At 38.3% G+C, this 27,500-nt stretch overlaps 2 protein-coding genes across 6 annotated transcripts in view; both read right to left on the bottom strand.

Annotated features, from left to right (window-relative positions):
- Positions 1-4,244: 4,244 nt before the first annotated feature.
- On the bottom strand, positions 4,245-20,910 carry LOC149133417 (uncharacterized). 4 transcript variants are annotated; one of them, XM_089360483.1, is made up of 4 exons: positions 20,469-20,904; positions 10,776-10,883; positions 8,091-8,139; positions 4,245-4,931 (listed from the first exon to the last, which is right to left on the bottom strand). In XM_089360483.1, exons 1-4 carry the CDS (start codon positions 20,661-20,663, stop codon positions 4,645-4,647), a joined length of 639 nt encoding a protein of 212 aa, XP_089216609.1. In that variant the 5' UTR covers positions 20,664-20,904; the 3' UTR covers positions 4,245-4,644. The 4 variants fall into 4 exon arrangements, with proteins under 4 accessions (XP_089216609.1, XP_089216610.1, XP_089216611.1 ...); XM_089360484.1 differs by lacking the exon at positions 20,469-20,904 and adding an exon at positions 15,440-15,493; XM_089360485.1 differs by lacking the exon at positions 8,091-8,139 and having other exon boundaries at positions 20,469-20,909.
- A 3,457-nt stretch (positions 20,911-24,367) lies between these two features.
- LOC149133416 (uncharacterized) overlaps positions 24,368-27,500 on the bottom strand; it is a 7,448-nt gene continuing 4,315 nt past the window's right edge. Inside the window, exon 4 of one of the 2 annotated variants that reach the window (XM_089360482.1) lies at positions 24,368-24,680. In XM_089360482.1, the coding sequence (XP_089216608.1) occupies positions 24,403-24,680 (278 nt within the window). In that variant the 3' untranslated portion in view covers positions 24,368-24,402. Of the gene's footprint in view, positions 24,681-26,049; positions 26,500-27,500 lie in introns of those variants that run through there. The other variant, XM_089360481.1, reaches the window with a different exon arrangement.

Genomic DNA, 27,500 nt, shown 5'->3' with positions numbered 1-27,500 from the left:
GTCAATTTCTGCAAAGGCCTTGTCATATCTTCACTTGAATTGACCTTCTCTCAGTGCCTTGGGGTATCCTGTCAAAATGTTGTTCAGCGTACAAAGTTTTATTTACTAGTTATATTAAGGCTATTTGTAGTTGGCAAAAGGTCAGTGACAGCACGAAGGAGGGAGGAAAATTTTCTCTGGCCAGTGCTCCAGAGTTCCTTCCAGGACAGAGCGTGCCTGTTCCCACTGCATCTCTTGACCCTGGTGGGCAAGACCTACTGCCTTCAACCGGCGATTCTCATCTGTCGAATCCCGAGTATTTTGCACTATGAGCTCTCACTTGTTCCTGGCATTGGTGTGTTTATATGTATAGGAAGATTCATGTGTATGTACATGTAAGTCTGTATGTAGTGAGATTGTATGAAGAATTCTATAATAAGATTACAACTGAAAAATCCGACATAGAAAGCCTGTCTGATACAATTTGCAGACAAAGGAATAAAGCAAAACAAAAACAGGTGCTTACGCTTACACGTCTATGAGACGATACACTCTGTCGCAAAGGAAAAGTTTTAGTTGATTGGATTTTGGCAAAATTATTAGTTAATTAGCTGTATTCAGATCATAGTAATCCAGCAGAAAATATATTACAAGATTATGCTTTATATTGTTTTAAACAAGAATACATATTTTACTTCTTAAAAAGGTTATTCGCGATGTGGCTGTATGATAAGAAGCTCGCTTCCGGTGAACCAGAGTGGACGTGAGGGGGGCGTATCCTCGCCCGAATTAATAGAACCTGATACAGTTGCTGTTGCACTTATCGTTGGCCGTAGCCTGTATTCGTGTTGGGATTTATTGGATTTATTTTACCATTTACCGGGAAAAAAATGATTCACGCCAAGGACCCTATCCACATCGGCGGGAGTACCTGTTGGCCAGGAATTGGATTTTTGCTGCATTTTTCTTTCTCCGTCTAGCTTTTCTGATTTTTTCTTTCTTTTTGAACTGTTTATTTATTTTTTGGACTTCTTTGTTTTACCTTTTTTTTTTACTGTTCTGTTAACTTTTTGTGTATCTTTTTTCTTTTGAACTTTTTACTTTAACCTTTCTTTGAACTTTTAAGACTCATTTCTTTTTGCACATGGCAAAAATAAACGGTGCTGCTACTTTGGAGTGGGGTGTGGTCCCACCTAAACATTGGATTAAAGACCTTGAGAAGAGGACGGTGGTACTACGGACCTATTCGAGGTCACGTGGTGCCATTGCCCACTTCGACAAGAATGTGATAGGGGAAGAGTTAGCAGACTACCTGCCAACTATAAAAGCGTCCAGGACTTGCTAACAGTAAAAGCGTTGTCTTTCATTACGACAAGGCCAGATCGCACACTCCTTTGCACACGCAGAAGAAATGTACTTCGGCTTGGCTGGTACGTTTTGCTGTACATTCCCTATTCGTCCGACCTTGCGCCTTCACGTTTCTATCTGTTTCGATCTCTTCGCGGTTAATTGAGCAGACAAACTTTCAATTCTAAAGCCGATATACAAATTTCCTGTCCGTAAAGACAGGAAATTCTTTGAGTAGAAAATACAGTCATACCTCACCCTACGTCGTTAATTGGTTCCAGGAATAAACTTGTCTCTGGGCTAGGCTCGGCCGAATTTACTGGTCCCTAGGCTAAACCGATAATAACCATTCCCAGTTGTGTGCTTTATTTGTGAATGCATTTTTAATAATACATGGTTAATAAAATTTTATTTTAAGCTTACAAACAAATAATTTAAATTTTTTATACAATGCAGTAAGAAAAAAGTCATCTAAATTCACGAATATAATTTAGCACTGTTTACCGAACATCACGGCGGCTTTATTTATGAATGCGGTTTGCAATAAGATATTGTAAAATAAATGCTTTTTTTAAGATTAAAAAACAAATTCAGTAATTATTATTATCTTGCAATAGTATAAAAACCAAAATATTTTGAATTTACCAATACGTACATACAAGTTGGTGATCTCCATCGCGGATGTAGATAGCTGTGGATCGTCAACATCAACAGCTGACTCTGGCTGTTCTTGTTATTCGATGCGCATAAAAAACCGGTTGAGAGGTCCTTGAATTGCATTCTTCTTCTTTTCCTCAAGGATTACATTATAAGGAACAAAAGCTTCGTGACGAGTCCCCATAATCTTGGAAAGTGTCGAGCATTTGGATCCATATCCTCGAACATAGAATGACCTTTTTCGATATATGCAAATGCTTGCTACATTTTCTTAATGGTAATGTGACATGGCTTAGGTTCGACTTCCTCTTCTTCTTTACTTTGCTGCACGTGAAGCTCTATTAAAATCCTCGTTCGTCACGGCCTGCTTGTCTTTTTTTCAAATAAATCTGTGAAATTCTCCTCCTAACAATTCAGAGAAAGAAGGCTTCCCATTTCTTCGAAGATTTTGCCTATCTTTTTATTGATGACAGTTTTCTTCATCCCTGCGGTTTCGGATTTGATATGTACTAAAATCTTGTCTCCATCATGTACAAACGCCGATGCAATCGTCCGTTTCATCCCCAAAGATCGTACAATTTCTACCACCTTTTTTTCACCTCTTCATGGCGTTCTATCGTAGCCAGTTTATCTTCCAGTGTTATAGCCTGACGCTTAACACTTTCACCATGAACTTTCTTAGGAGCAATGGCGGAAACAAAATAATTGCACGACTGAGAATGAAAATGAGAAAGTGGCAGATAAACAGACGTAAACAAATCTGAATTCAAAACAATCGTGAGAATCACGAGTGACAACGACGCCTAGCGGTACACTTTGCAACTACAGTGCAATATGAATTCCGGAAGACTGATAAATGACATAACACAGCTGATTTCATGATTTCGATAACTAAGCTATACCACTTTATGGTGTGTATCTTAACAGTTTCTGTACGTAGTGTAACATGATTTTATGTACTTTTATTCTTATTTATTGGAGAGTAACATGATTTTTTGTGCTTTTAACTTTTTCCTAGTGATTTTACGATTCCAATATTTATAGCGGACACACGTAATGTTGAGTAAAATGTCTTAACTCGATTTCTATTTTACCATATATTATTTCTGAAAACCGACGTATATTCGAGAACGACTTAGGCCGAGGAATGCCTGTAACGGATCAGCCCTCAAGATGGCAGATGATATTAAAACGAAATGGTAATTAAATGATTGGTTAGATAAATCGCTTTGTGTTTAAGACTTTTGTCATATTTTCGCTTTAAAAAACCGAACGAACATCTCGGCCAAGCCAGTAATTTTAGAGCTCACTGTTTTGAGATTTATGAAAAAGATGATATCAGTGGAAGTCGCTTTGTTTGGTTTTAGTTCAGGGTCCTTTCATGTAATGATTAGACTGAATGTGTGTTTGAGTAGTTAGTGTTTTGTTGAGAACGTAAAATGTATAGTGGGAGGAGGGGGGGAAGGAGCAGTAAAAGTGGAGGTAAACCGGGAAGCTGTTATTATGAAAACCCGTCAAGAAAGGAACTGATGCCAGTCTGAAGAATTATTTCTGACAGATAAATCTTCTCTACTGTCGAGACAGAGTCTACACAGAAATATGGTAGTGGCGGGAACTTGTCGAAGCTGAAATGGAAGTTCTTTCGTCGACACTAAGAAGGTAAAAGGCAAAGTCAACCTCAGGGGACACCCTGAAGGAACAGACGGACGAAATACCGTCAATCATTTTGTTCGGAGCGCTCACGATTCTGCCAGCACGCAGTAATAATAATAATCCATTTTATTATAGGCAGAAGACCCGAAATTAGGGGGAAGCGGTGTAGTCGATTAGATCAATTCCAGTGCTCACTTGAAGTTATTTTTCCTCCCCACTGAAAGGATGAATGGAAAACTCAGCCTCGCTGCTGTTTGAACTCAGAACGTAAAAGAGAGAAAAATGCAGCTAAATGATTTTTATCCGGGGGCTGCTAACGATTCTGCCAACACGCCGCGTTACAGTTCTGACATCACACCGCTTCGTAGCACTGAGAGTTAATAAATTATCTCTGGAAAAAAAGGATTCCTAAATGAAAATTAATGGAAGAATAAATGCAGAGAAATACGTAAGGGAGCGCAGGACTCTGTATACAGAAACTAGGAGTAAGAGAGAGTGCAGTATAAGAAATTATAACAACAGAACACATTGCCTACACACACATTACCTTCTCGCGTGAAAAGCAAACACATAATGACAATAAGAATATTGAAAAGAAGATATAACACTTTATTGTTTATTCTTGTTTTATTGTTCATATATATAAATATATATATATCGTTTTTTAAAAACATTAATCCGAAAGTAGAAGCACAGTATAAGATTTAGAGCAGTTTATATTAAAAATGGGGAAGGCCGGTTTATGGGATTACCTTAGGTTTCCCGTCCATAAAGGGCTTAACTTTATGGCGTATCGCCTAAAAACCTGTTGGCCGAGCCAAAACGTTTTTGTGATCTGACGATACGCCATAAAACTAAACTCTTTATGGACGAGAAATCTAAGTTAACCGGATAAACCGGCCTCCCCCATTTACATTATATATATATATATCTATATATATATATATATATATATATATATATATATATATATATATATACATATATACACACTTTTCTGTACATTATCTACGATAGTAACCGGCTAAAATATGTTGAAATTATCATACACAATGAACAAATTCTCTGGTTGATCAGATCAGAAGCTGTTGAAGCGCTTCTTTTTGTTTCTGGTAGAGAAATGATGTACTGAAAGCCCATTATGTGCAATACCCTGTTCTTTTTTTCAAAGCCACTAACATTAATTCGTCGAGTTAACCCCAATTTCAGTTTTAAAACGTCAGAATTGCGTGTTTGTGGATACAGTATGAACTGGTAGCGATGGCGTCCAGCAACCGGAGAAGGGGATTTGTAAGCTGTTGAAATGAAAAATAAGAGAAAAAACATTAGTGGCAGAAATTAGATTTATATAAACATATGCATGTATTATCATTGCTGCTACGAAAATATAATAGTTACATCCTAGGGTCTGCAAGTACAAGACATACCAACGTAACCCATAATTTATTTGTAGATGGGCTGAAGGTCTATACTAAAATGTGTACAATGTCATAAACACAGCTGGAGTTAACATTTTCACCTGACACAGAAATGGAATTTGGTCGAAAGTAATGTTCATATTTGATTTCAAAACGTTGAAATTCAGTCTCCCAGACTCAGAACCTGTTCATCTACAGTTTCTCTCTGTCAATGCTACAAAATTCTAGGCATTGATGAAGACCTAAACGAAGGTGTTATGGAAGAAGACGAAGTGACTCGAGAATATTAAGTCTTTCTCAGAAAAGGCGGATAACGGTATCCCGAAAGGACGTCTGCAACATGAGTAATGATACCGACATTCGGGATAGTTGACTGGTCTGTAAAGAAAATCCTTTCCATAGACATTAAAGCCAGTAACATCGGGTCATCAACAGGAAACTTACACAGAAATAGTGATATAGACAAACGTGGTAGAGGTTCGAGATCAGTGCAGATAGCGTTCGAATGTCCGTAGATCCTCTCTCTCTTTCTCTCACTCACTCACTCACTCACTCTCTCAGATAGCACCTTCAACAGCAGCAAAAATACTTACATAAACCTAATGCTGAAAAACGAAGATCACAATAATATCCTAGGAGTCAGCAGTAAACTCTTCAGGAATCATCCTCTTCCTGATGATCTCCAGTCCAACCCAAAGCAGTCGGACCAACATACTGCAAAGAAAACCTGAATGTGAACCCTTTGCTCTACGCCTTCACTGCCGCTATTCATTTCTCTGTCCTCACTGGGCACGTTATCTGTTGGTGAAGTATTATTTCTATTTTCTAATTTCCTATCCATCTCTTCAATCTCCATGTCCGTTAATCACCCTTTTGCTCTTATTACTCTTGCCTGCTCACTTATTTCGGAGAGTCCTATTTCATTCCATTTTGCTTTCATTCGTTGTCGGAATCCCCTTCTTCTGAGTTCACTCCTGATTCGGCATTCAATTACCGTTCGGTTTTCCTCCTTATCCCACCTGCTCTGCTTCTGGCTTTGTGTACAAGTAGTCTCTGGATGAAGACTGGGACTGCGCTGCTCAACCACAAGGCACATGCCGGGCGAGACGCTTTCACATTTCCTTCCAGCCTCCTTAACGACTCCTTTATTTGATACATTTGTATAAGACATTTTCACTAACAAGGCGGTTTTCATGCGTTTTTCTGTTAGCCATCAACCAGTATTTTTATCAAGACACCATCTCTAGCAAGATTGTCATCCAAGACTGAAGTGGGGCCTGTTGCCTTCGCATTTCTGTGTGTTGGGGACCATGATCCTGATTCTCACTAGGAAACAGGTGAGCATCAGTTGTTCCCGTATCTTCATCCAAATATTTCTCCGGAGATAAGTCCCGAGTCACAGTTCACTCGCCTTCATCCCAGGCACGGAGCCGTTGCACGCTGACAGGTTGTCACCACTGTGATTGAGGAGTCTGTTTCTTTGAACTGGTAGTTGACAAACCTGGCAGTGAATTGGGGTGGTTGGGAGCAGATTTTTGTGAGGAGCGTCTCCAAGTTGGACATAGCGTAGCAGAGATATAGGAACCTATAGACAACATCTCAAAGTTTTAACAAAGCTATAGTAATCTGTCTATAAAACATCATATGATATTTACGATAAAGGAATTTATCAACAGAATTTCACATCGTAGAAAAATCTATAAATATCTCAAAGTCTAATAAATATATAGACAATACTTTAAAAAACATGTCAAATTTGTGAGGCACACGCAGTGATATTTCTTAATATGAATTAATAGAAAAGGCTTACACCTTTTTGAGAGGAGCGTCGAAAAGTTGAACATAGCATAGCTAAGATACAGGAAACCATGAACAACATCTCATGTCATTAAAGTGATGCTGGGGTGCAAATATACGAAGCCCAATATACTCATCACGACTACCCGTCTGATAAGGATACACTAGGAACATGCATCACAACCATGTGCGCGCCACATGGTGATCTCAAATCAAGATAAAAGGCATGTGATCTTGCAGGTGGGGGCCTAGTTAGAATTTTCTTCAGGTTTAATAGCCCACACCACTGAAGAGGTCCCTGAATAAGGTTGGTCTGAGGATGATAAACAAAACACCCATATTTCCAGAAGTGAACTATTCAAACTCCAAAGAGTTCCCCTCTACACATGGCTATGACGCTCCCACATAACTTCTGTTCTTGATCAGACATGCACATATCGTCAGTCACTAAGCGACATGCTAAACGGATAAAGGTCAAACAACTGACAAGCGAATCTGTGCTCCTGGACAGAATGTTTGCTGTAGCCCATCTGCATTACCGAGACAAGACATGTTCCTGATAACACTTCCAACCAGTTAAGCATTATTGATTTTATTTTCTTCTTATTTCCTTCTTTTCCATATTTTTGCCGTCGTTGTTATTATTTTTAGTATCGTTCTTCCCATCGCCTTCGCTGTGTTTCTTTATTTTATCACTAGATATTTAAGGATCTACGCCAAAATTACTTTTCACTTGTCCGTTGTAATTTGATCCTGGCGATTGGAGGATCACTCTCCTTATCCTCCCTTCCAATTATTCGTCGTCGTCGTCCCCGTCCTCCCCCTCCTCCCCGTCTTCCTCCTCCCCCTCGTCTGCCTCCTCCTCCTCGTCCTCCCCCTCGTCTTCCTCCTCTTCTTCCTCCTCCTCCTCCTCCTCCTCCTCCTCCTCCTCCTCCTCGAACCATTTCCTCAGAGCCTGAGATTGCTTGGAGGCACAGAGAAAGAAACCATTACCAGCTCCTATCTTCATACTGTGCACATTAAATGGTATTTATCTCTCACTGGATGGTGTTTGTATGGTGTATATTTTTGTTTATTATCTTAACGCGCGCGTACGTGCATGCATGCATGCATATATTTATGTATGTGTGTATGTATGAATGTGTATAAGTATGTATGTATAAGTGTGTACGTATGTATGTGTGTGTATGTATGTATAAGTATGTGTCACGATTGAGCAACAGTGAAAGTAGTACTTACGTATTACATCCGTTGAATATGACGTTATGCCCGACTTCAGTTCTGCGCGCTGAAATTATGATATATATATATAATATATATATATATATATTATGATATATATATATATTATGATATATATATATAATATATATATATATATATATATATATATATATATATATATATATATAATATAATATAATATAAATTTATATATATATACATAAAAATGTTTATAGGAAGGACAACAAAAGAAAGAAAGAGACCTCGATATTATGTAAATAGAGGAATTTATCTGTAAAAATATGTGATACCTATTCAGTAGCCATGATAAAACTCCGAGTTTCGGATGCTAGGTCATTTTTCACAGGAATTTTCAATGGCCGGATAACTGAAGAGGTTTTGGCGTGGGCTCCCACCCTGGCATCCGAAACTCGGAGTTTTATCATGGCTACTGAATAAGTGTCACATATTATTACAGATATATATATATATATATATATATATATATATATATTATGATATATATTTATGTATTATAATATGTATGTATGTATGTGTAGATTTGTAACTTTTATGTATCTATTCTCATGCATATAGTTACATATCTAGACATGCTCATATACAGGGGTAGGGCAAAATAGTGGAAACACCTAGCATCGTAGCATCATAATTTTGAAATATCAGTAAAATCGTCAAAAGCTTGTTTATTTTTGGTTTTTTTTATTTATTATTAGTGCTGCTTACAGAAAAATGTAATTAAAATTCATTAAAATGACAGATGTATCGGACTTTCAAAGAGGTCAAATTGTTGGTGCTCGTATGGCAGGCGCTAGCGTAACGAAAACAGCCGAAATGTTTGGTGTATCAAGAAATACTGTCTCGAAAGTAATGACAGACTTTGAGAAAGAGGGCAAAACCACCTCGTCGAAACAAAACCCCGGAAGAAAACGAAAGTTTTTAAGATAGGGACTCTCGGGCTGTTAAGCGAATTCTTAGAAACGATCACAAAAGTTCAGCTCCCAAAATTACTGCAGAGGTTAATGACCACCTCGAGAACTCAGTTTCCATAAACACTGTTCGTCAGGAGCTGCACAAAGCCGGATTTCTCGGGAGGGCTGCAATAAGAAAACCACTACTTTCAAAACAAGCGTTGCAAAGCATTTAGAGTGGAGTAAAAACCTATAGGATTGGTCCCTAGAGCAGTAGAAGAATGTTATTTTCTCGGACGAGTCGTCCTTTACCTTATTTCCATCCACCGATCGAGTATACTTGTGGAGAAAGCCAAAAGGAGCATTTGACCCAAACGGCGGTCTTCCAACTGTTAAACATGGATGGGAATCTGGGATGATCTGGTGATGGGGTGCTATGTTTTGGAAGTCCACCGGTCTAATGGTTTCTCTTCATGGCAGAATTAATACTCAAGATTATTTAAGTATTTTATCTGAGCAAATTCCTCCTATGTCTTCGGAGATGTTTCGAGAGGGAAACGCAATCTTTCGGGAAGATGATACATCAATTCACACAGCTAAAGTTGTTACTGAATGCATTTTGTTTTCATCTGATCATTGACTTCCAAAATGTAGATCAGACTGGAATTCAGTTTGTCCTTCTCCGTTGATAATTTTATGGAGGTTAGAGTCATCGGCGGATATTTTTACTTTGCTCTGCTTTATGACGCTTGAAATTTCATTAATATAGACTAGAAACAGAAGCGGGCTCAAGACACCACTGGTGTCTCTCAAGACCCAAATAATTAAACACATAAACAAAATGTGAATCGTTGGCGATTTTCTTCCACCGTCTTCCTATCTATTAGTCTTTCCTCTGTTTCTGAAGAAGAGCGTTGCTCAAAACGTTAAAACCGTCTTTCTTCCCTTCCTTGAGCGTCTGCTAACACATTACATGTACCACGTCCTCGCGTTGTTAAGTTTTTTTGTGCTCGTTCTTCTTTTGGGATTTACTATATATGTATATGTATATGTATATATATATATATATATATATATATATATATATATATATATATATATATATGTATATATGAAGATAAGCAACAAAGATTCAATAGGTTATAGCAGTACGTACGTTTCGTACAAGCTCCATTTATTCATGTAGTGAGAACACCACAGAAAATACAATGAAAATGTACTCCTCAGCTGCATAATGGAATTTCATTTTAGAAAGTCATTTTGAAGATGTTTGCAAAAAACAAGAGTAAGAGAAAAAAACACATGTCGACTATGCTGCTGTTTCAAACATCTTCAAAATGACTTTCTAAAATGAAATTCCATTATGCAGCTGAGGAGTACATTTTCATTGTATTTTCTGTGGTGCTCTCACTACATGAATAAATGGAGCTTGTACGAAACGTACGTACTGCTATAACCTATTGAATTTTTTTTGCTTACTTCAAATTTTATTCACCAAATCTCTTGATTTTGTTTTTGGTTTTTATCCTACCAAATTCTGGTGCCTCAAACATTTTAAATACCACATTTAATCTTTTGATTAAATCTATATTATTATTATTATTATTATTATTATATATATATATATATATAATATATATATATATATATATATATATATGTATGTATACGGCAGGGACATCGGATTGGTGCTGAAATTGACAGTTGCATGCACGAATGCACACATATGCATAAAAAGATACATTTAACAAAAAATATCTATCATACTTACAGTGATATTTGTCTTCATCCAATGCGGAGAGAATATATTAGCTTCCTTCAATTCGTCTGGACCAAACATGACCACCATATAATATTCTGCTTTCAGAATTGCATTTGCCTAATAAAACACAAAAGTCTTTTTAAAATTAGGAATAAATTATTTTATTAAATTATACATAGGCGTAGGAGTGGCTGTGTGGCAAGTGCCAAGCGGACGTGTTTTTTTGTCGCACCTGCTGTCACGTCGCTGAATGCCAGCGTCGTGAATTATTGACGTACAACCTCAGGTAAGACTTTTGTGATTTTTGGATTTATATCTCTTTATTACTCACTAGGGGCCAAACATAGAAAGGGACAAAACATCTGATTGGGGTCAGATAACACGTATGGGGTTACAAAAATATGAAACAATTAAAAATATAATAAAATCGAAAATCGAATGTTTACAACAAACAACACACAAAACAATATAGACAGATGAAGTGGGGGACTGGGTTACGCTCCGACCCCACAAGCCCCATCCCACCACTGACACTTTCGAAGACACCTATGGTGTATTCAATTGGACTTTTTCACTCGCAACTCTCGAGCGACATATTTCCATCTTGATTGAAACATTTTCTCCGACAAACACTTTCTCTCCAGTCGTATTTTTCTTTTCAAATGAAGAGAAAAATATCTCACCAGACCTTGACTAGAGATGAAAATGCCCGTCTTGTTCCCTTCCATTCTAGTCTTCCACACCACCTCTTTCGCTACTGCTACTGTAATGAGGAAACATTTAGACTTTACCTCAGGAACCCGGTCTCTTTTTATTAAGACCAACACCCCACCCCCACCTCCCGGCCGACATGGAGAGACGCATCTCTCGTAGCCTTCCAAGAGGGGGAGCAGATCTCTTGGCCTGCTTATCCGGGCTTCTGTGGCAGCAATCACATCTAAATTTCGCGACCTGATGTCATTTAAGAAGCGCTCCTGCTTCCAGCTCGACGACAGGCCGCGTACATTTAAACAACCCATTCGAACAGCCATAAATGTCTTACCTTAATAAGTATCTGACGGGGGGGGGGGGATCCCCGCCTTTTCCACCCCATCTGGGGCCTGTGGAGTCGGAAGTAAAAAATTCTCCGACATGGTAGGTACGTAATCCAACCTTGGCACCCCTATGTCTCTCCTATAGGTATTGCTGAGAACGCTAAACATTTTTCTCGTTGTTTTATACACAGCTTTTCCTTTTTTGAACTCTATCCTTTTCATTTTTTCTTTGTTTATAGTTGCCAGGTGGTTCATTAGCTCTCTGTTTGAGGTTCGAACCACCATATAGACACTGTCTTTTACTTTTGATTCACTTTTTTTTGTTTTTTTCTTTTCTTCTTCCTTTTCTTTCATTGGGGAAGGTTGTTTTCTTTTGTTGGACACCATCGTCCAACCCTCTCCAACCTTTTCCACTGGCACCGGTGTTTGCTCCACCACCTCTGGATTTTTTTCCTCTTCTTCTGTTTCCTTCCTTTCTTCTCCATTTTTCTTCTCTTCGTCTCCAGTTTCCTTCTTTTTCGCTTCTGTATCCTCCTGGTTAGTATTTCCATCGTCCTTCTTCTGGCTGCAGTTCGCCCTGAGGTGACCCTTCTTGCCACACTGGAAGCAATGAGGTTTGCGGCCATCCACTGACACGACTAATCGTGTGCCGCCAACCTCAAAGCTTTCAATTATTTCTTCCAGTGTGGCCTGTTCTGCTTGAATAGTCATTTTTAGGGCCTGGCCGAATCTCAGCTTTGGTTCAGTCACAATTGCTTCTAGAATTGTGATCTTATCTTCCAGGCCCATAGTCGTTGCCGCGACTAACCACTCTGGGTCAACTTCGGGGGGAATGTTTGCAATTGTTATTCGTGATGTTCTCCTACCCATGTACAGTGGTAGGAGAACCACATTTTCTGTTTCCAGAGGCTCCACAGAATGGAGTCGGGCAGCTTCCTCTGACTCCATTCTCACCTCTACCGTAGCATAGCGCTTGCCTCTGGTTATGTACGTAATTTTGTTAAACAATGATTTTAGGCACTTTTCGATTTCAGCCTCCGATACGAATTCAATTTTTTTCGCTTTTTTTACTATATGTTTTAAATATTAACGTTTTCCTTTGTGTTCTTTCTATGAACCTTTCGGGAGGGGTTGCAACAACACCATGACCCTCTCTCTTCATCATATTCTTATGCCTCTCGGCATTCCCAATGTTGACAGTTCGCTTCTTGTCACCAGCGACCGCTGCAAAATTCACACTTTTTCCAGATTCTTCCTTGTCTTTTACTACTTTCAGACTTTCGGCTTCGTTGTTATTTTTCGCCAATGTTGGCCAGTCTCTTTCCATCAACTGTTCCACACTTATTTCTTCCTTTTCCCGTGTAGGACTGACTCTTCCTGCTTCGACCATCGTGTAGGCCTCCCTACACGGGGAAACCGTTACTGGTTTTTGGCCTTCAGTGGGGGTTTGTTGCTCGTGTTTATTTATATTTATGTCGAACAAGAAATCTCCACTGAATTCCACGCATTTGTCTGCCTGTGGTCGTGCTTAATGTCTCACTTAGCGGTGAGAAGAGTGATTTGGAGGTATCACTTCTCCAAAAATTGTGAACTTAGTTTGTAAAAGTTTGTTGTTTTCAAGCCATGACTTGAAGACGACAAATAAATATTGTGAACTTTGTTTAAAAAAGAAAAGGAATTTATTGTTTTCAAACCAAGTTTTGAAAGCTAATAAATTTGAAGAAAAGTCTACCTCTTGCTTTGAACTACACCACGTGGAACTACGCAAAGGATTTAATTTTTACCAGCAAAGTGACGACTGCAGCGGTGCCGGGATCAAATCGGGCCGGAGTACCGTTGTGGCCTGAAAATTTGTTATTCTGCCTGGAACTTTATATTTTATTTATTCTTCCTGAACTGTTGTATTTACTTTCTCTTTCTTTTATGAACTGGTTTTAGTACGAACTGTTAATTTTAATTCTTCCGCTTTTTTTTAACTGTTTTCTCTTTTTGCCTGTGTTTTTAAAGTTTTAGTTGTTTATTCATATGTGGACATTTTTCGCATGGCAGAGAATATAAAGAAAACTAAAGCCACTACTGTGGAGTGGGAGATTATCCCACCCAAGAAGTGGTTTAAAAAATTTCAGGGAAAGAACGGTGGTGCTGCGGACCTACTCTAGGTTACTCGACACCATTACGGTCTTTCCCAAAATTGAAATTGAAAAAGAGTTAGCAGAATATCTGCCAACTATTAAGTTTATGGCAAGGGGTGTAAAATACGCGAAGGTTTGGTTGCTATTTGACACCCCTGAGGTGGCTCGCAAATTTGCGAGCCAGCCCTTAGAATGGCAACAAATTCTGTTTCTTCCCACATACTGTGGAAAGAAATTATCTAGAGCTTGGGTCTGTGGGCTGCCACCCGGCATAGAGATTGACTGGATAGAAGATACTATCCGACGGGGTCTGGGTGGCAGCAGAGCCAAGCTCCTAAACGTAAAAGTATTACCGACAGCTGATTGGGTTGGGTCAAAAGCGGTTTTGACCCTGTGGACCCAATCAACCAGAGATCTGGCTCTCCCAGATTTTCTAAGGATGGACAGGCAGAGATATCCAGTCATAGTCGAGGGACGTCCCCCGAAATGTCACCTGTGTCTGGAGCTTGGTCATATTAAGAAGGACTGCCCCCAGGACCAGAGTAAGGTCCTGGAACAGTTAATAAATGTTGTTCCCCTCGCTCTCCCAGTGGAGGGAGAGACGGAGAAAGTCGAGGAAGTGGAAACCTCCTCGAAGAAAGGGAAGAAAAGAAAGAAGGTGGGCAACAATGGTTGCTCACCGAAAGTTTCGGGGGAGGAGGAGGACCTTCTGGCTAAGGTGGAAGTGCGTCCTATTCCAGTGGTCCCCCCAAAAAAGAAGAAAAAGAAGAGCGGGACACGGCCTGAGCCCGATAGTGCACCGCCGGCGTGTCCCGAAGCTCCGTTGGTGGGAATTGTGCCACGAACAGAGGAAGGCCTGTCGGTGGGAATTGTGCCGCCGACAGTAGAAACTGACACCTCGACCTATGAGGAGGAGGAATTTGTAGTCCTCTTCCACAAGGGAAGGTCCGTTGAAAATTTTGTAAAAAAGTTTGCCAGGAAGGGTCGGACGAGAGGGATCCTCACCTGTACCAAGGACCCTAGCTGGCCTCCGCAGGGGACTGCGGAGGTCGTGTGGGAGACAGACTTGTGCAGGGTGATGAATTCCTTCTCTAAAGACACTTTCCGCTTTTTGCTAAAGTTGCCCGATGAAGAACTAGCGAGGTGCTTAAGTGAAGCACGGAGTCTGGTCGGGCGGTAAAATGTAAGAGGACGAGTGCCTCATATTGAAAGGGCTTGTGGCCCATGAAAAGAAAAGTGGAAGAGGCAAGTGCCTCATTTCAAAGACAGTTGAAATTGAAACTGTAAAGTAAGAGGTTTATAGCCTCAAATTGTAAATCTATGTGTAAATTTATAAAAGAACATTGATTTAGAAAAGCAGAGTTCGGCGGGCGGCTCCTGTCTTCTCCCTGTAATACCATATTAATCACAATTCATCTCATCTCATTAATGTCTTTGTCCAGCCCGTAGCTACTTGCTGTGTACTGCTTTTATGGCAAATTGAAATGAAATAAAGTAGCTTGCTTACCAACCACATGGTTCCAGGTTCAGTCCCACTGCGCGGCATCTTGGGCAAGTGTCTTCCACTATAGCCTCAGGCCGACCAAAGCCCTGTGAGTGGATTTACTAGGCGGAAACTGAAAGAAGCCCGTCGTATATATATATATATATATATATATATATATATATATATATATACACACACATATATATGTGTGTGTGTGTGTGTATGTGTGTGTGAGTGTGTGTGTGTGTGTGTGTGTGTGTGTGTGAGTGTGTCTGTGTTTGTACCCCCACCATCGATTGCTTGTGTGTTTACATCCCCGTAACTTAGCGGTTCGGCAAAAAGAGACCGATAGAATTAGTACTAGACTTACAAAGAATAAGTCCTGGGGTTGATTTGCTCGAATAAAAGTGGTGCTCCAGCATGGCCGCAGTCAAATGACTGAAACAAGTACAAGAGTAAAAGAGTAAAGAGCATACACACATATGAACATATTAGGAATTTGGCAAGCATATATATAGTGGTTAAGATGTTGGTCAAAAGATCTACCGATCGTGATTTCGAATGTGAGATGCAGTGGAGCGTTTTCTTCTTAAGGAAAATATTTCACCTCACGTTACTCTGCGATCACTTCGACAGTTGGCATCTGGCACACTGTGGCCCTATTCAGACAGCATCGATTTGAGTTAATGTATGGCACAAACATTTTATCTCTATAAATGTGTAATACACACACTGAATAGTTAGGAAAACGGAAACAAAGCAGAAACAAGCAAAAGAAAAAACCCACTTCATTTATGTCGTTAAAAAATGTGCTAAACTTACGCAGAATAACTATTTGTTTACGTTTTGTTCTCCTGTATGGATGAACAGAAAGAAGAAAATTGTTACGGTGACATCCATGGATGAAGAGTGTGATAAAACTGGTTGATGTTCCAAAATAGAACATGGCTCAGAAAATGACGTCTGTAATTCATGTACAAAACCCAAGAACTCCTTTCGAAATGTTGAATATGGTAAATGTCGTGTCTCTATCTGCCTTAGATGTGCCACAAACTTTCGAAATATCCCAGATCAAAAAATGAGACACCATATTTCTATGATGGATGAACTCTGGGAAATGGTCCAGCTATCAGTTGATCCTTTTAGGGCCTGGCCTGTGTATCTGCCTCTACCATTGCAGTTGATCAACAACAACAACAAAATCCGACTACCGTGTCTTCGTTTACCATTACTGCTGAACAACGGTAAAAACTGATCACCGTGGCTTCTGCTACTACTCCGTTGAAGAACATCATCAACAACAGTAACCAATGTCTTCCCCTCCCGTTACCACACAACCGATGACTTTGTCTTCCTCCACCGTTCCTCTTGAAGAACATCAACTGCTGCAACAACAGCAAAAACTGACCGTCAGTTGAGAGTGCGGAAATACAACAAATGATTTCTTCTTTAAGCCGAGAAACAGCAGAAATCAAATCAAACATTCGTATAGAACCCCACAGTGAGGGATCTTATCGAAGTGCCTTGCTAAAAAATCTCCCCTTAGCTCTTGCTGAATCTAGACGCATCGAGAAAGCTACTGAATCTTTCAGCCATGACGTAATTTGCCTTTGGTGTATCAGAGGATATAGCTGACCTCAGGAATTTGCTGCCAGCTCATCCAAAGACCTAGGTCGTGTTCCCCTGAAAGGCGCTCTCCGCCTTGGTCGACCAGGTCCGAAACTGGACCCACAATAGTTGGCAATGAAAAGACTGTGGGGGGAAAAATCAGAACAACCCTCCATCCCCTACACATCATCATAAAACTGAAATCAAGGTACAAACTGTTGTCCTTAAATGCTCGTAGCTTGTGCAACAACGTACATCTTTTTGATTCTTATGCCACAAGTATCGACTCCGATTTCATTACAATATGGGCACATTCCTAGCTGTGTGATGGGTGTTTCAGTGTAGCTGGCTACAACTTATTTCGCAAAGACCGCATTAATCGTGGTGATGTGATGGTCTACGTTCGTTCAAACTTTTCAGCAATTCCTTGCATTGATTTGAACCAATCACGTGAAGAAGTATTTTTCTGCGATATACGTCTGACCATGTCAGCACTTCTACTTGGAGGTGTTTACCTCCCCACCAAATTACCATCAGGACACACAGTTCCTTAGGACTGCCGCCAGGAAAACGGCCATTTACATTTTATTGCAGGTGACTTCAATAACCCTAAGATTGATTGGGAAATCTTTCATTGGCTGCGAAATGCAAATGATTTCATAGAGCTAGTGCTGTACTCGAACTGGGTCTAAGTAGTCAACTCCCCAACTGGAGGTGACAAAACTTTGGATCTGCTCTTTATCACTACTTCTGAAACGGTTATTAGTATTACTACTGAGGAATCGTTAGGTGACTCTGATCATGCTATGATCATTGCCAATCTGTCCCTCAATGGGCAGTAACAAAAACCACAGCCATCTCCAAAATGCTCGCTTTGGTTGGAATAAAGTAGACTGGAACTCTTACTATACCCAGCGACAGCACCCAAAATGTCTGGAGTTTTACGACTCTAGAGATGTGATCACTATACTGCAGAACATCTTGAACTCAATGTGGACAGCATGTGCGGCATCAGTACCATGTAAGCATAAAACCCATCTCCAAATGGCAACTTGGGAGACTTCAGCAGTCAGATTTGCCAGGAAAGAACGTCGTAATGCTGAACAGGAATACAAACTGCATAAATCAGAAATAAATAGGAAAAAGCGCAATAAATCATCCATCCATCTCAAGCAGGTGACAAAAAAGAGCAGTGCTTGAATTTGAGCAGCACATAGCAGCCAACCCTGACAGTAAGGTGTTCTGGAAATATGTACATTGAACGCAGAGACCTCATTCTTCTTCAGTTGATCCCCTTCGCAATCCCCCACACAAGCCAGATTACTAACGATCCCAAAGAATGCACAGAACTCGTTACTGAATGCTATGCAGGCATTTTTACCGTCGAAAACCAAAACGTTTAACATTTGATGTAATACAAAATAGGTTCATCCATTCCATAATCCAAGAATCTGGATAGTCGATAGTCGATCCATGACATGGCTAAGTTACTTTTCCTCCTCTTGCAGTCTCTGAGTACAGTTTTGTCTATCAGGAGTTGATCCTTGGTACCTCTGCACTTATACATGCAACCCTTCTGCTCATATGGCAGGGCCCATGTTTTTCCCAGATGTTCGTACATTGAAACTGCGAGTATTGCAGTCAATAACTTCCACATAAGTGGCAAACAGGAAATCGTCAGGACACTTCCTAAGAAAGAGAGATTTTCTTCAGAGGCACTAACCGTAAGCTGAGATGTTGCAGTATCCCACTCCAGTTGAATTCAACAAACGTTTTTAAGATGTGTGATCAGCCGTGCGATCCTGGACGAGAGGAAGACAGCATGGGACAGTGGCTTTTCATTTACAGAAAGAAGCAAGCTCGAGCAGTGGGCATAACCACATGAAATGTCCCAGTATTTTGCAATGATGTCGCTTTATAAAAGACGACAAATAATCAAAGTTAGTGACCAGCGTAACACCTACAAAGTAGAGCTTAGTTCTATGACTGACGTAGAACTTAAGTCCCTTTCTCAACAAAATCGTACGAAGATGACAACTGAATTCCAGGTGTTGGCTGCACCTCAAGCTGGTTCAGTGTAAAAGAGTGTGAAGAAATACATCCGGTGACCCAGAGCAGGAAGTGAAAACGCTATACTTGCGGAATTAGTTAATGTCTGCATCGTCCGGTTATGTAGAACCACCTGACTACAAGGAAATATTTCAGGAAATATGAGACCGGATTGTAGCGTATACACTTTCGATTTTTATTCTGCTGCTCAAAGCGGCCAAACGAACCTTGGTCTCATTCGGTACTACAGGGCTTAAGAAACACCGTCTGCTCCGGAAAAGCTCTAACGATACTGAAGTCTGAATAGTGGGGCGTGTCCTAGAAACATCAAGTACCTATTCATTCTGTATTCGTGTTTTCCTGATTTGTGAGTTTCTATCGAATGTATGCCATCACATGTAAAAGAGATTCGGCCGTCATCTCAGTCTATAGGTAAGATCGGCCCACTGCTCTCTATTAAAAAGAAAAGGCGACTAACCTAAGTCTACTCAGTGGCTATGGTAAAGAAAGTTGTGTTGGACTCGGTTAAAAGGATTTGTTTAAGAATGTTCTCGAACAATGCCCACAGCAAATTCTTAATGTACACAGTTGAAGGGAGAAGGAAATCATTGTCCTCCATTGTGTTTATAAAATATGAATAAACGAGTCTGATGAGGCTAAATGAACCTATTTTGACTCGGTGACTCGAAACAAAAGGCAACAAACTAGGAAAGTGCACTTAACCTTTGATACGTCAGTGTCACCCAGAGTTTCGAGGAAGGTTCACCGAAATAATCAAGAGGAACTACTTCCTACTCGCTACCTCTTCGTGTTGACATTTTGCACTTGTCATTTTCGTAGATTTCTCCTCTTTTTACCCGAAATAAATCGGCTACTGTTTTTGACAGTCGTATTTTCACTGTCACCAACATTTTGGGCCCTTGTCACTAATGACAGAAATTATTACAGATTGACAGAATTTTTAGAGCGTTGGTAAAAAAATGTTTCGTGCAAAATTTTCCGGCTCTTCAGATTTTGAGTAGAAACCCCGCCAGGGTTAAATTTGCTTTTCCTCCCCTTGGGTATAGAAATGAATGAAAGCACCAGTCAAGTAGTGGAATTTGTGGCACCTGCTTATCTCAACTCATCTTAATATTGCTGGCATTGTACTTAATTTAGAAAATATTTGGGCGTCGAACTAGCAGAATTGTTAACGCGTCGACAAATATGCTTTCCAACTATTTGCATTGTAAGTTCAAATCCCCACACATGGTCAACCTTGCGTTTCAGCCTTTCCAGATCAATAAAATAAAGAAGCAATCAACCGAGGAGTCGATGGTATCAACTCATCGTCTTTTCACAAATTCATGGCCTAAATCAGACAAAATGTTAGTATTATTCATGGATAACCTACCGGAACTTTCACTGTTGGCGCTTTCTGTACATCTTCTTTAGCAACGCTGACATTACATTTTTTGTATATTTCCGTAGGGAAAAGAATCAGTTGCTTTCCGGCGCATAAGTCATCAGACTTATTGTATGCCAAAGTGTGGAAGACTATGTAAGAAAGCAGTAGGATCGTCCCTCGGAGAACATTCCAGAAGTACATTATTTATGTCAATGGAGCTACAACACTGAATATGTCTTTGGTGATATTGAGGATAAGATTATTTGCAGTTTAGATGCAAATATTTCCGCATTTATTTTAATAAATATACTTTGATTTATCTTCAAAATTGTCAACACTAAACTTCCGTTTGACGTGATCTTTCTCTCCTTGTTTCAAACACACCCGTGTCTTATACGTGTGCTTTTACAAGTGAGCATGTGTATAAGTGTGCGCGCGGTTGTATTTACGCTTGATTATGACGTATCAAAGTTTTGAATTTGCTCACGTGGAAGTGTGTGCCTGTGCATCTTTACATATATAAGTTCTTACATACGTATATACATATAGACAAATACATATATATAATACACGCACACGCAAACACACACATCTCTTTCACTCTCTCTCGCTCCTTCTCTCTCTCTCTCTCTCTCTCTCTATCTATCTATCTATCTATCTATTTATCTATCTATCTATCATGTGTATACATGCATGCAAACATACACACAGAATCACAAGCATTTCGTCCCTCAGCCTTTACGCTCCGCCTGAATGCGTGATCGAGGACCGAACTAGTTTTCACCTACTGAAGATAGTCACCTTCAGCTAGTTTTAGGTGCTGTGGTTATCTTCTTGATAGCTTTCTTTTGTTGCCTGTATTTCAGACCTATCTTCTGCAGAATATAGTCGACAGCCTTAGCTGAAAATCTGCGGTTACCGACCTCAGCGGAAATGAGGCCGCATTGCATACCTTTGACAAAGCCCTTGTTGACTAAGCTTTCTTTACCTGGTGGGAAATATAGAAATCTGCTCTCCTTTGGGGGTGATGTTGATTAGCCTTCATTCTTTGCAGATCAGTCGACTTGTCAATTTCTGCAAAGGCCTTGTCATATCTTCACTTGAATTGACCTTCTCTCAGTGCCTTGGGGTATCCTGTCAAAATGTCGTTCAGTGTACAAAGTTTTATTTACTCGTTATATTAAGGCTATTTGTAGTTGGCAAAAGGTCAGTGACAGCACGAAGGAGGGAGGGACATTTTCTCTGGCCAGTGCTCCAGAGTTCCTTCCAGGACAGAGCGTGCCTGTTCCCACTGCATCTCTTGACCCTGGTGGGCAAGACCTACTGCCTTCAACCGGCGATTCTCATCTGTCGAATCCCGAGTCCTTTGCACTATGAGCTCTCACTTGTTCCTGGTAATTAGCAGCAATTATCATTATTTTCATCAACTCAGGATCTACGTGACTTAAGGTGAGCCTGGTCACCGAAGATTTTCGCGCCTTGCAATTTGTTATAGTTTGGTTGCAAATTGAAGATAATGATTATGTTGTAGTTGTTGTCCCTTGCTATAAAAATTTATAATGTTTTGCGTATAAAAATGCATATAATTTATTAATAATTGCAAGAAAATAAATTTGCATCAAAAATAATTTTATTTCATCTTTATTTTCTTAAAAACTCCAAATTCCCTTGAAAGAATATAGACATTTCTGGCTGCGTCTCTATGGGCAGTACTGAAGTCATATAGTAAGGTTGTTCAGAAAAGGCATTGGTCTAAAGTGCTTATATTCTACAACGTATTTTTAAACTTTCATGTTTAAGTAATGAAGTTATTTTTAATATGATATTTCACTTAAGTAATTTTAACTTTCATTATTAAAATTTTCTCTTTCAGCCTTACTTGCTTTTTGCTTTTTTTGCTAATTTGTTTTTAATTGCTATCCTTTTTCTATTTACTTAATTATTTAATCAGGCTAATTCATAAATGTATCATATGCTTCAGATATACACATCTAATTTTATTGCGGAAAGAATATAATCATTTTTGGCTGTGTCTCTATGGGCAGACCTGAAGGCATTTAGTAAGGCTGTCCAGAGAAGGCATTGTTGTAAAGTGATTATATTCTAAACTTATTATCTAATATCGAAACTAATTTAAAGGGATTTTCATATATCAATTTTTGCATTATGGGAATACAGGTAATTTTCACTTGTGTATATGCTTTCCTAATTACTGTTGTATTGAATCATTATTGACAGATCTAGATCAGCAGTAGTCATTGCTATTATTACCAACTCAAAATCTAGGTTACTTCAGGTGAGCCTGGAAGCTGATGGTTTTGGGGTCTTGTTGTTTGTAACCGATTGGTGAGCCATGGTGCAACCTTCAAGATGGTAAAATTCTCTGCCATTAATTTATTGTGGATGGGTAATATCACTAGCTGTTAATCTTTGAATGTTTATCAAATTCAATGTTCAATAATATAAAATCTTGAATTATTAATTGACACATTATTAAATAGCATAATAGCATAGCTTGAAAACAAAACAGGCATTACATGGGAAAATGCGAGCAAGAGAAAAAAAAAGTTCACTTTATAAACCTGGAAAAGTACAGGACAAGTTATTACATCTGGTAAAGTACAGAACAAGAAAATATTTACTTAAAATATTGCAGCTAAGGATAAAATTTGAATTTTAAAAATTATTTGATTTTAATTTACACAGTAATATTATAATTTAAAAAAATACCATCATTTTGTTAAAATATTGACACACTAGAATATTTAAAAAAATGAGAGCCAAGAGTACCAATATAGCTAAAGTTTTATGTAAAGTAGAATCGTATAAATGGTAGGCAATTTCATTATGTAAAAAAATAGGCATTTGGTTTAGACTAAAAATTTGAAGACTTAACAACAACTTAGGCAATAACTCGAGCAAATTTTACTGTGAATTTGTTGTTACAGTAGACGTTACCGTAATATATATATCTAATTTTGTATTCTATTTATTGTACTAACTAGTTACGTACTATTATTAATCTTTATAACTTATTTTCAAATTTCTAATTATTAATTAGTACAAAAAATATTTTGAGTTATTGTTTTATTTTTAATAGGAGTAACAAGTAATAACAAATAAAATCAATAACTTGTAATAAAATTTTTAGTTTTAATAGAAGCTAATATTTTCTGAATCTAAATATTTCCAATTTTATCCTTAGCTGCAATATTTCAAATAAAAAGTTTCTTGTTCTGTACTTTACCAGATGTAATAACTTGTCTTGAACTTGTCCGAGTGTAATAACTTGTGCTGGACTTTTTCAGGTTTGTAATCTTAAGGATATTATTTTTCTTGCAAGCATTTACACATGCAATAAATTATCTCTGGAATAAAAGGATTTCTAAATGAAAATTAATGAAAGAAAAAATGCAGAGAAATACGTAAGAGAGCGCAGGACTCTGTATACAGAAACTAGGAGTAAGAGAGAGTGCAGTATAAGAATATATAACAACAGAACACTTAACTTTCTCGCGTGAAAAGAAAACGCAGAATGACAATAAGAATATTGAAAAGAAGATATAACACTTTATTGTTTATTTCTTGTTTTATTGTTCATATATATAAATATATATATCGTTTGTTAAAAATATTAATCCGAAAGTAGAAGCACACTCTAAGATTTAGAGCATTATATATTAAAAATGGGGAAGGCCGGTTTATGGGATCACCTTAGGTTTCCCGTCCATAATGGGCTTCACTTTATGGCGTATCGCCCAAAACCCTGTTGGCCGAGCCAAAACGTCTTTGGGATCTGACGATACGCCATATCTATCTATCTATCTATCTATCTATCTATCTATCTATCTATCTATCTATCTATCTATATATATATATATATATATATATATATATATATATATATATATATATATATATGTACTCTTCTGTAGATTATTTACGATAGTAACCGGCCAAAACATGTTAAAATTATCATAAACAAAGAACTCTTTTTCTGGCTGATCAGATCAGAAGCTGCTGAAATACCTCTTTCTGCTGACATAACATACTGAAAGCTCATTATGTGTCGTACCTTGTTGTAGCCTTCAAATTCAACAAGACGAAATATTCGAGTTGATGCCAAGTTCGTTTCTAACACGACAGATTTTCCTTTCTCTGGATACAGTAAGAACTGGTAGCGATGGATTCCAAAACGCGGAGAAGGGGATTCGAAAGCTGTTGGAGGGAAAAATAAGAGAAAATTAGTGGCGGAAATAAAATTTATATAAGCATATGCATATTTCATCATTTCTGCTACAAAAATATAATGGCTACATCTAAGGGTCTGCAACTACAAGACTTACCAACGCCAACCCATAGAACCTGTTAAATAACAGCAGTAAAAATAAATGCATAAACCTAATGCTGAAAAACGAAGATCACAATAATATCCTAGGAGTCAGCAGTAAACTCTTCAGGAATCATCCTCTTCCTGATGATCTCCAGTACAACCCTAAGCAGTCGGACTAACATACCCCCAAGAAAACCCGGAATACTTGAGAAAGAACTCTACCCTCTTACCGAATACATACATAAATATCAACACAAGGAATATTGCTGAAAATTTCCTATCAAAACTTCTACCACGTGCAAACATAACACAACGGATATTATTAACTGGGACAGACAAGTTAAAGTATGTACCGCCATTGAGATCAACTGTTCTTCAAAAATCAACGAGAATGAGGGTAACTACTGATTACTTCTCTGAAGTCCCCAGCTTGCATACGCAGATTTATAAAGATAACCTTTATACCAATAATAATTGGTGTACTTGGTTTAAGTAACAATCAGGAAAGGCTACGGTTTTCTGTGGAAGAAATCAACCAGATAACACGCACATTTCAAGCACAACATCCACAAGTACGATGAAAGGATGCAAGACTTCTCTCAAGTTTAAAATATGACTTCGTTTTGTCATATTCGTTTTGTCAAACCAACTTCTTACGTTAAAAAGCAATTTTAGAATGACTTTTTTTTCTATCAAATCGCTAAAAATAACTGATGAACAAAAAAAAAAAAACTACCAAGATTCAACCAAATCAAAAAATAAGCCCAAATACAACCGAACAATGATGAACCATCCCACTCCATTGCGCTCGCACACGCACACACTACACAAAAACACACATTCACATACTCCCTTTTACATACACACACATATATTCACACAGAGTTGAAACGCTGTTCGATTTATTTTTTCAGCGTACACTGCCAAATATGACATCGCCCCTTCCTTCCTTATTCATCTATCACCCCTTCCTTTCTCATTCATAAACACAAGAGTATTATTATAGTAGATTATCTCGGTAACCATGGTAGCTATGAAAGAATACAAAGCCCAGCATCACCACCAGATCATTCTACACATCTGTGTAATTTTTCGCGCAATCCCACCCAGCTGTTTGACCGTGAATCCCAAGAAAAGAAAGAATCGCCCATGTCAAATTTGTATATATATATATATATATATATATATATATATATATATATATATATATATATATATATATATATATATATATAAGAAACTATTAACAAAGACAAAATTCAACATGAACAAACGGAATAACACATTTACAGAATCCAGGTGTAATGGAACGTGTCAATACATTCACACGGGTAGATCCATTAAAACAAAAAAATGGAGAGTTTTTCGCAAATGCAGATACAAACTGCAAAAGCAGAAATTTGATCTACTGAGAGCAGTGGAAAGGAAGCATGAAAAGGTGTTTCTTTAGACGGTGGTGAAGGTGGAAGAAGAAACATTTGTAATCGAAAAAGGAGAAAAAAGAAAAAAAGAAAAGAAGAAAAGGAGAGAGAAAGGTAAAGTAATGACGTCCGGAGTAAGAAAAAAACAGAAAGTTCCAAAAAGTTTTGTTCAAACGTCGTAGAATATTGGAGCGGCTTTTCATCAACGGAAGAGTCCAGTGAAATCCGTAAGTATATTCAGTGGTAATCCGAGTGGAGTGCTGGTATGTAGAACAGGAAAGCTCTAAAGTGTAAGAGGTTAAAACAGAATAAAACTGGGGTGAACCGTGAGCGTATAATTTATAGTTGAAATTTACAGAAAAACAAAAGACGAAGACAGGTTGTATGAACAATAAGCAGGTGTATCAATTTAACGCTCGGGAAGGTGAGAAAGTCTTTTACGTTTCGAGCTTACGCTCTTCATCAGAAAGGAATAAAAGAAAATAAACAGAGACAGAGTAAAAAAAAAAACCTGTGGATTTAGCGGTCAAGCATGGTGACTGGCTAGGAAAAAAGGTGTGACAGGAGAGATTAAATGGTTATATATATGTGTGCGTGTGTGTGTGTGTGTGTGTACATGCACGATTATATATATATATATATATATATATATATATATATATACATATATATATATATATATATATATATATATATATATATATATATATATATATATATATATATATATATATATATATATATACATATACATATATATATATATATATATATATATATATACATATACATATATATATATATATATATATATATATATATATATATATATATATATATGTGTGTGTGTGTGTGTGTGTGTGTCTGTGTGTCTGTATGTGTGTATGTGCGCGTTTGTGTATGTGTATACATGCACGAATATACACATCCATATATACATATCATTTAACGTACGCACTAGTAGGAAGGAACACAGAGCAAAGATACGGCACTAGACAGGCCGTCTCAAATAGGTTTTTTTACAACACGCCTTGTGTCTCCAAGCAGTCCAGAAGATCTGAGCACATGGTCTATTCTCTTCAGAAGTAGAACGAACCATGTGCTCAGAGCCTGCGATTGCTTGGAGGCACAGAGAAAGAAACTATTACCAGCTCCTATCTTCATACTGTGCACATTAAATAGTATTTATCTCTCACTGGATGGTGTCTGTATGGTGTATATTTTTGTTTATTATCTTAACGGAACAATGAATTATTTTGATAACCACACGCGTGCCCACTCACG

The sequence above is a fragment of the Octopus bimaculoides genome, chromosome 11 (genome assembly GCF_046866305.1).
Source record: "Octopus bimaculoides isolate indiv1 chromosome 11, ASM4686630v1, whole genome shotgun sequence".
Lineage (NCBI taxonomy): Eukaryota > Metazoa > Mollusca > Cephalopoda > Octopoda > Octopodidae > Octopus > Octopus bimaculoides.
This window is presented reverse-complemented; position numbering and strand designations above follow the sequence as displayed.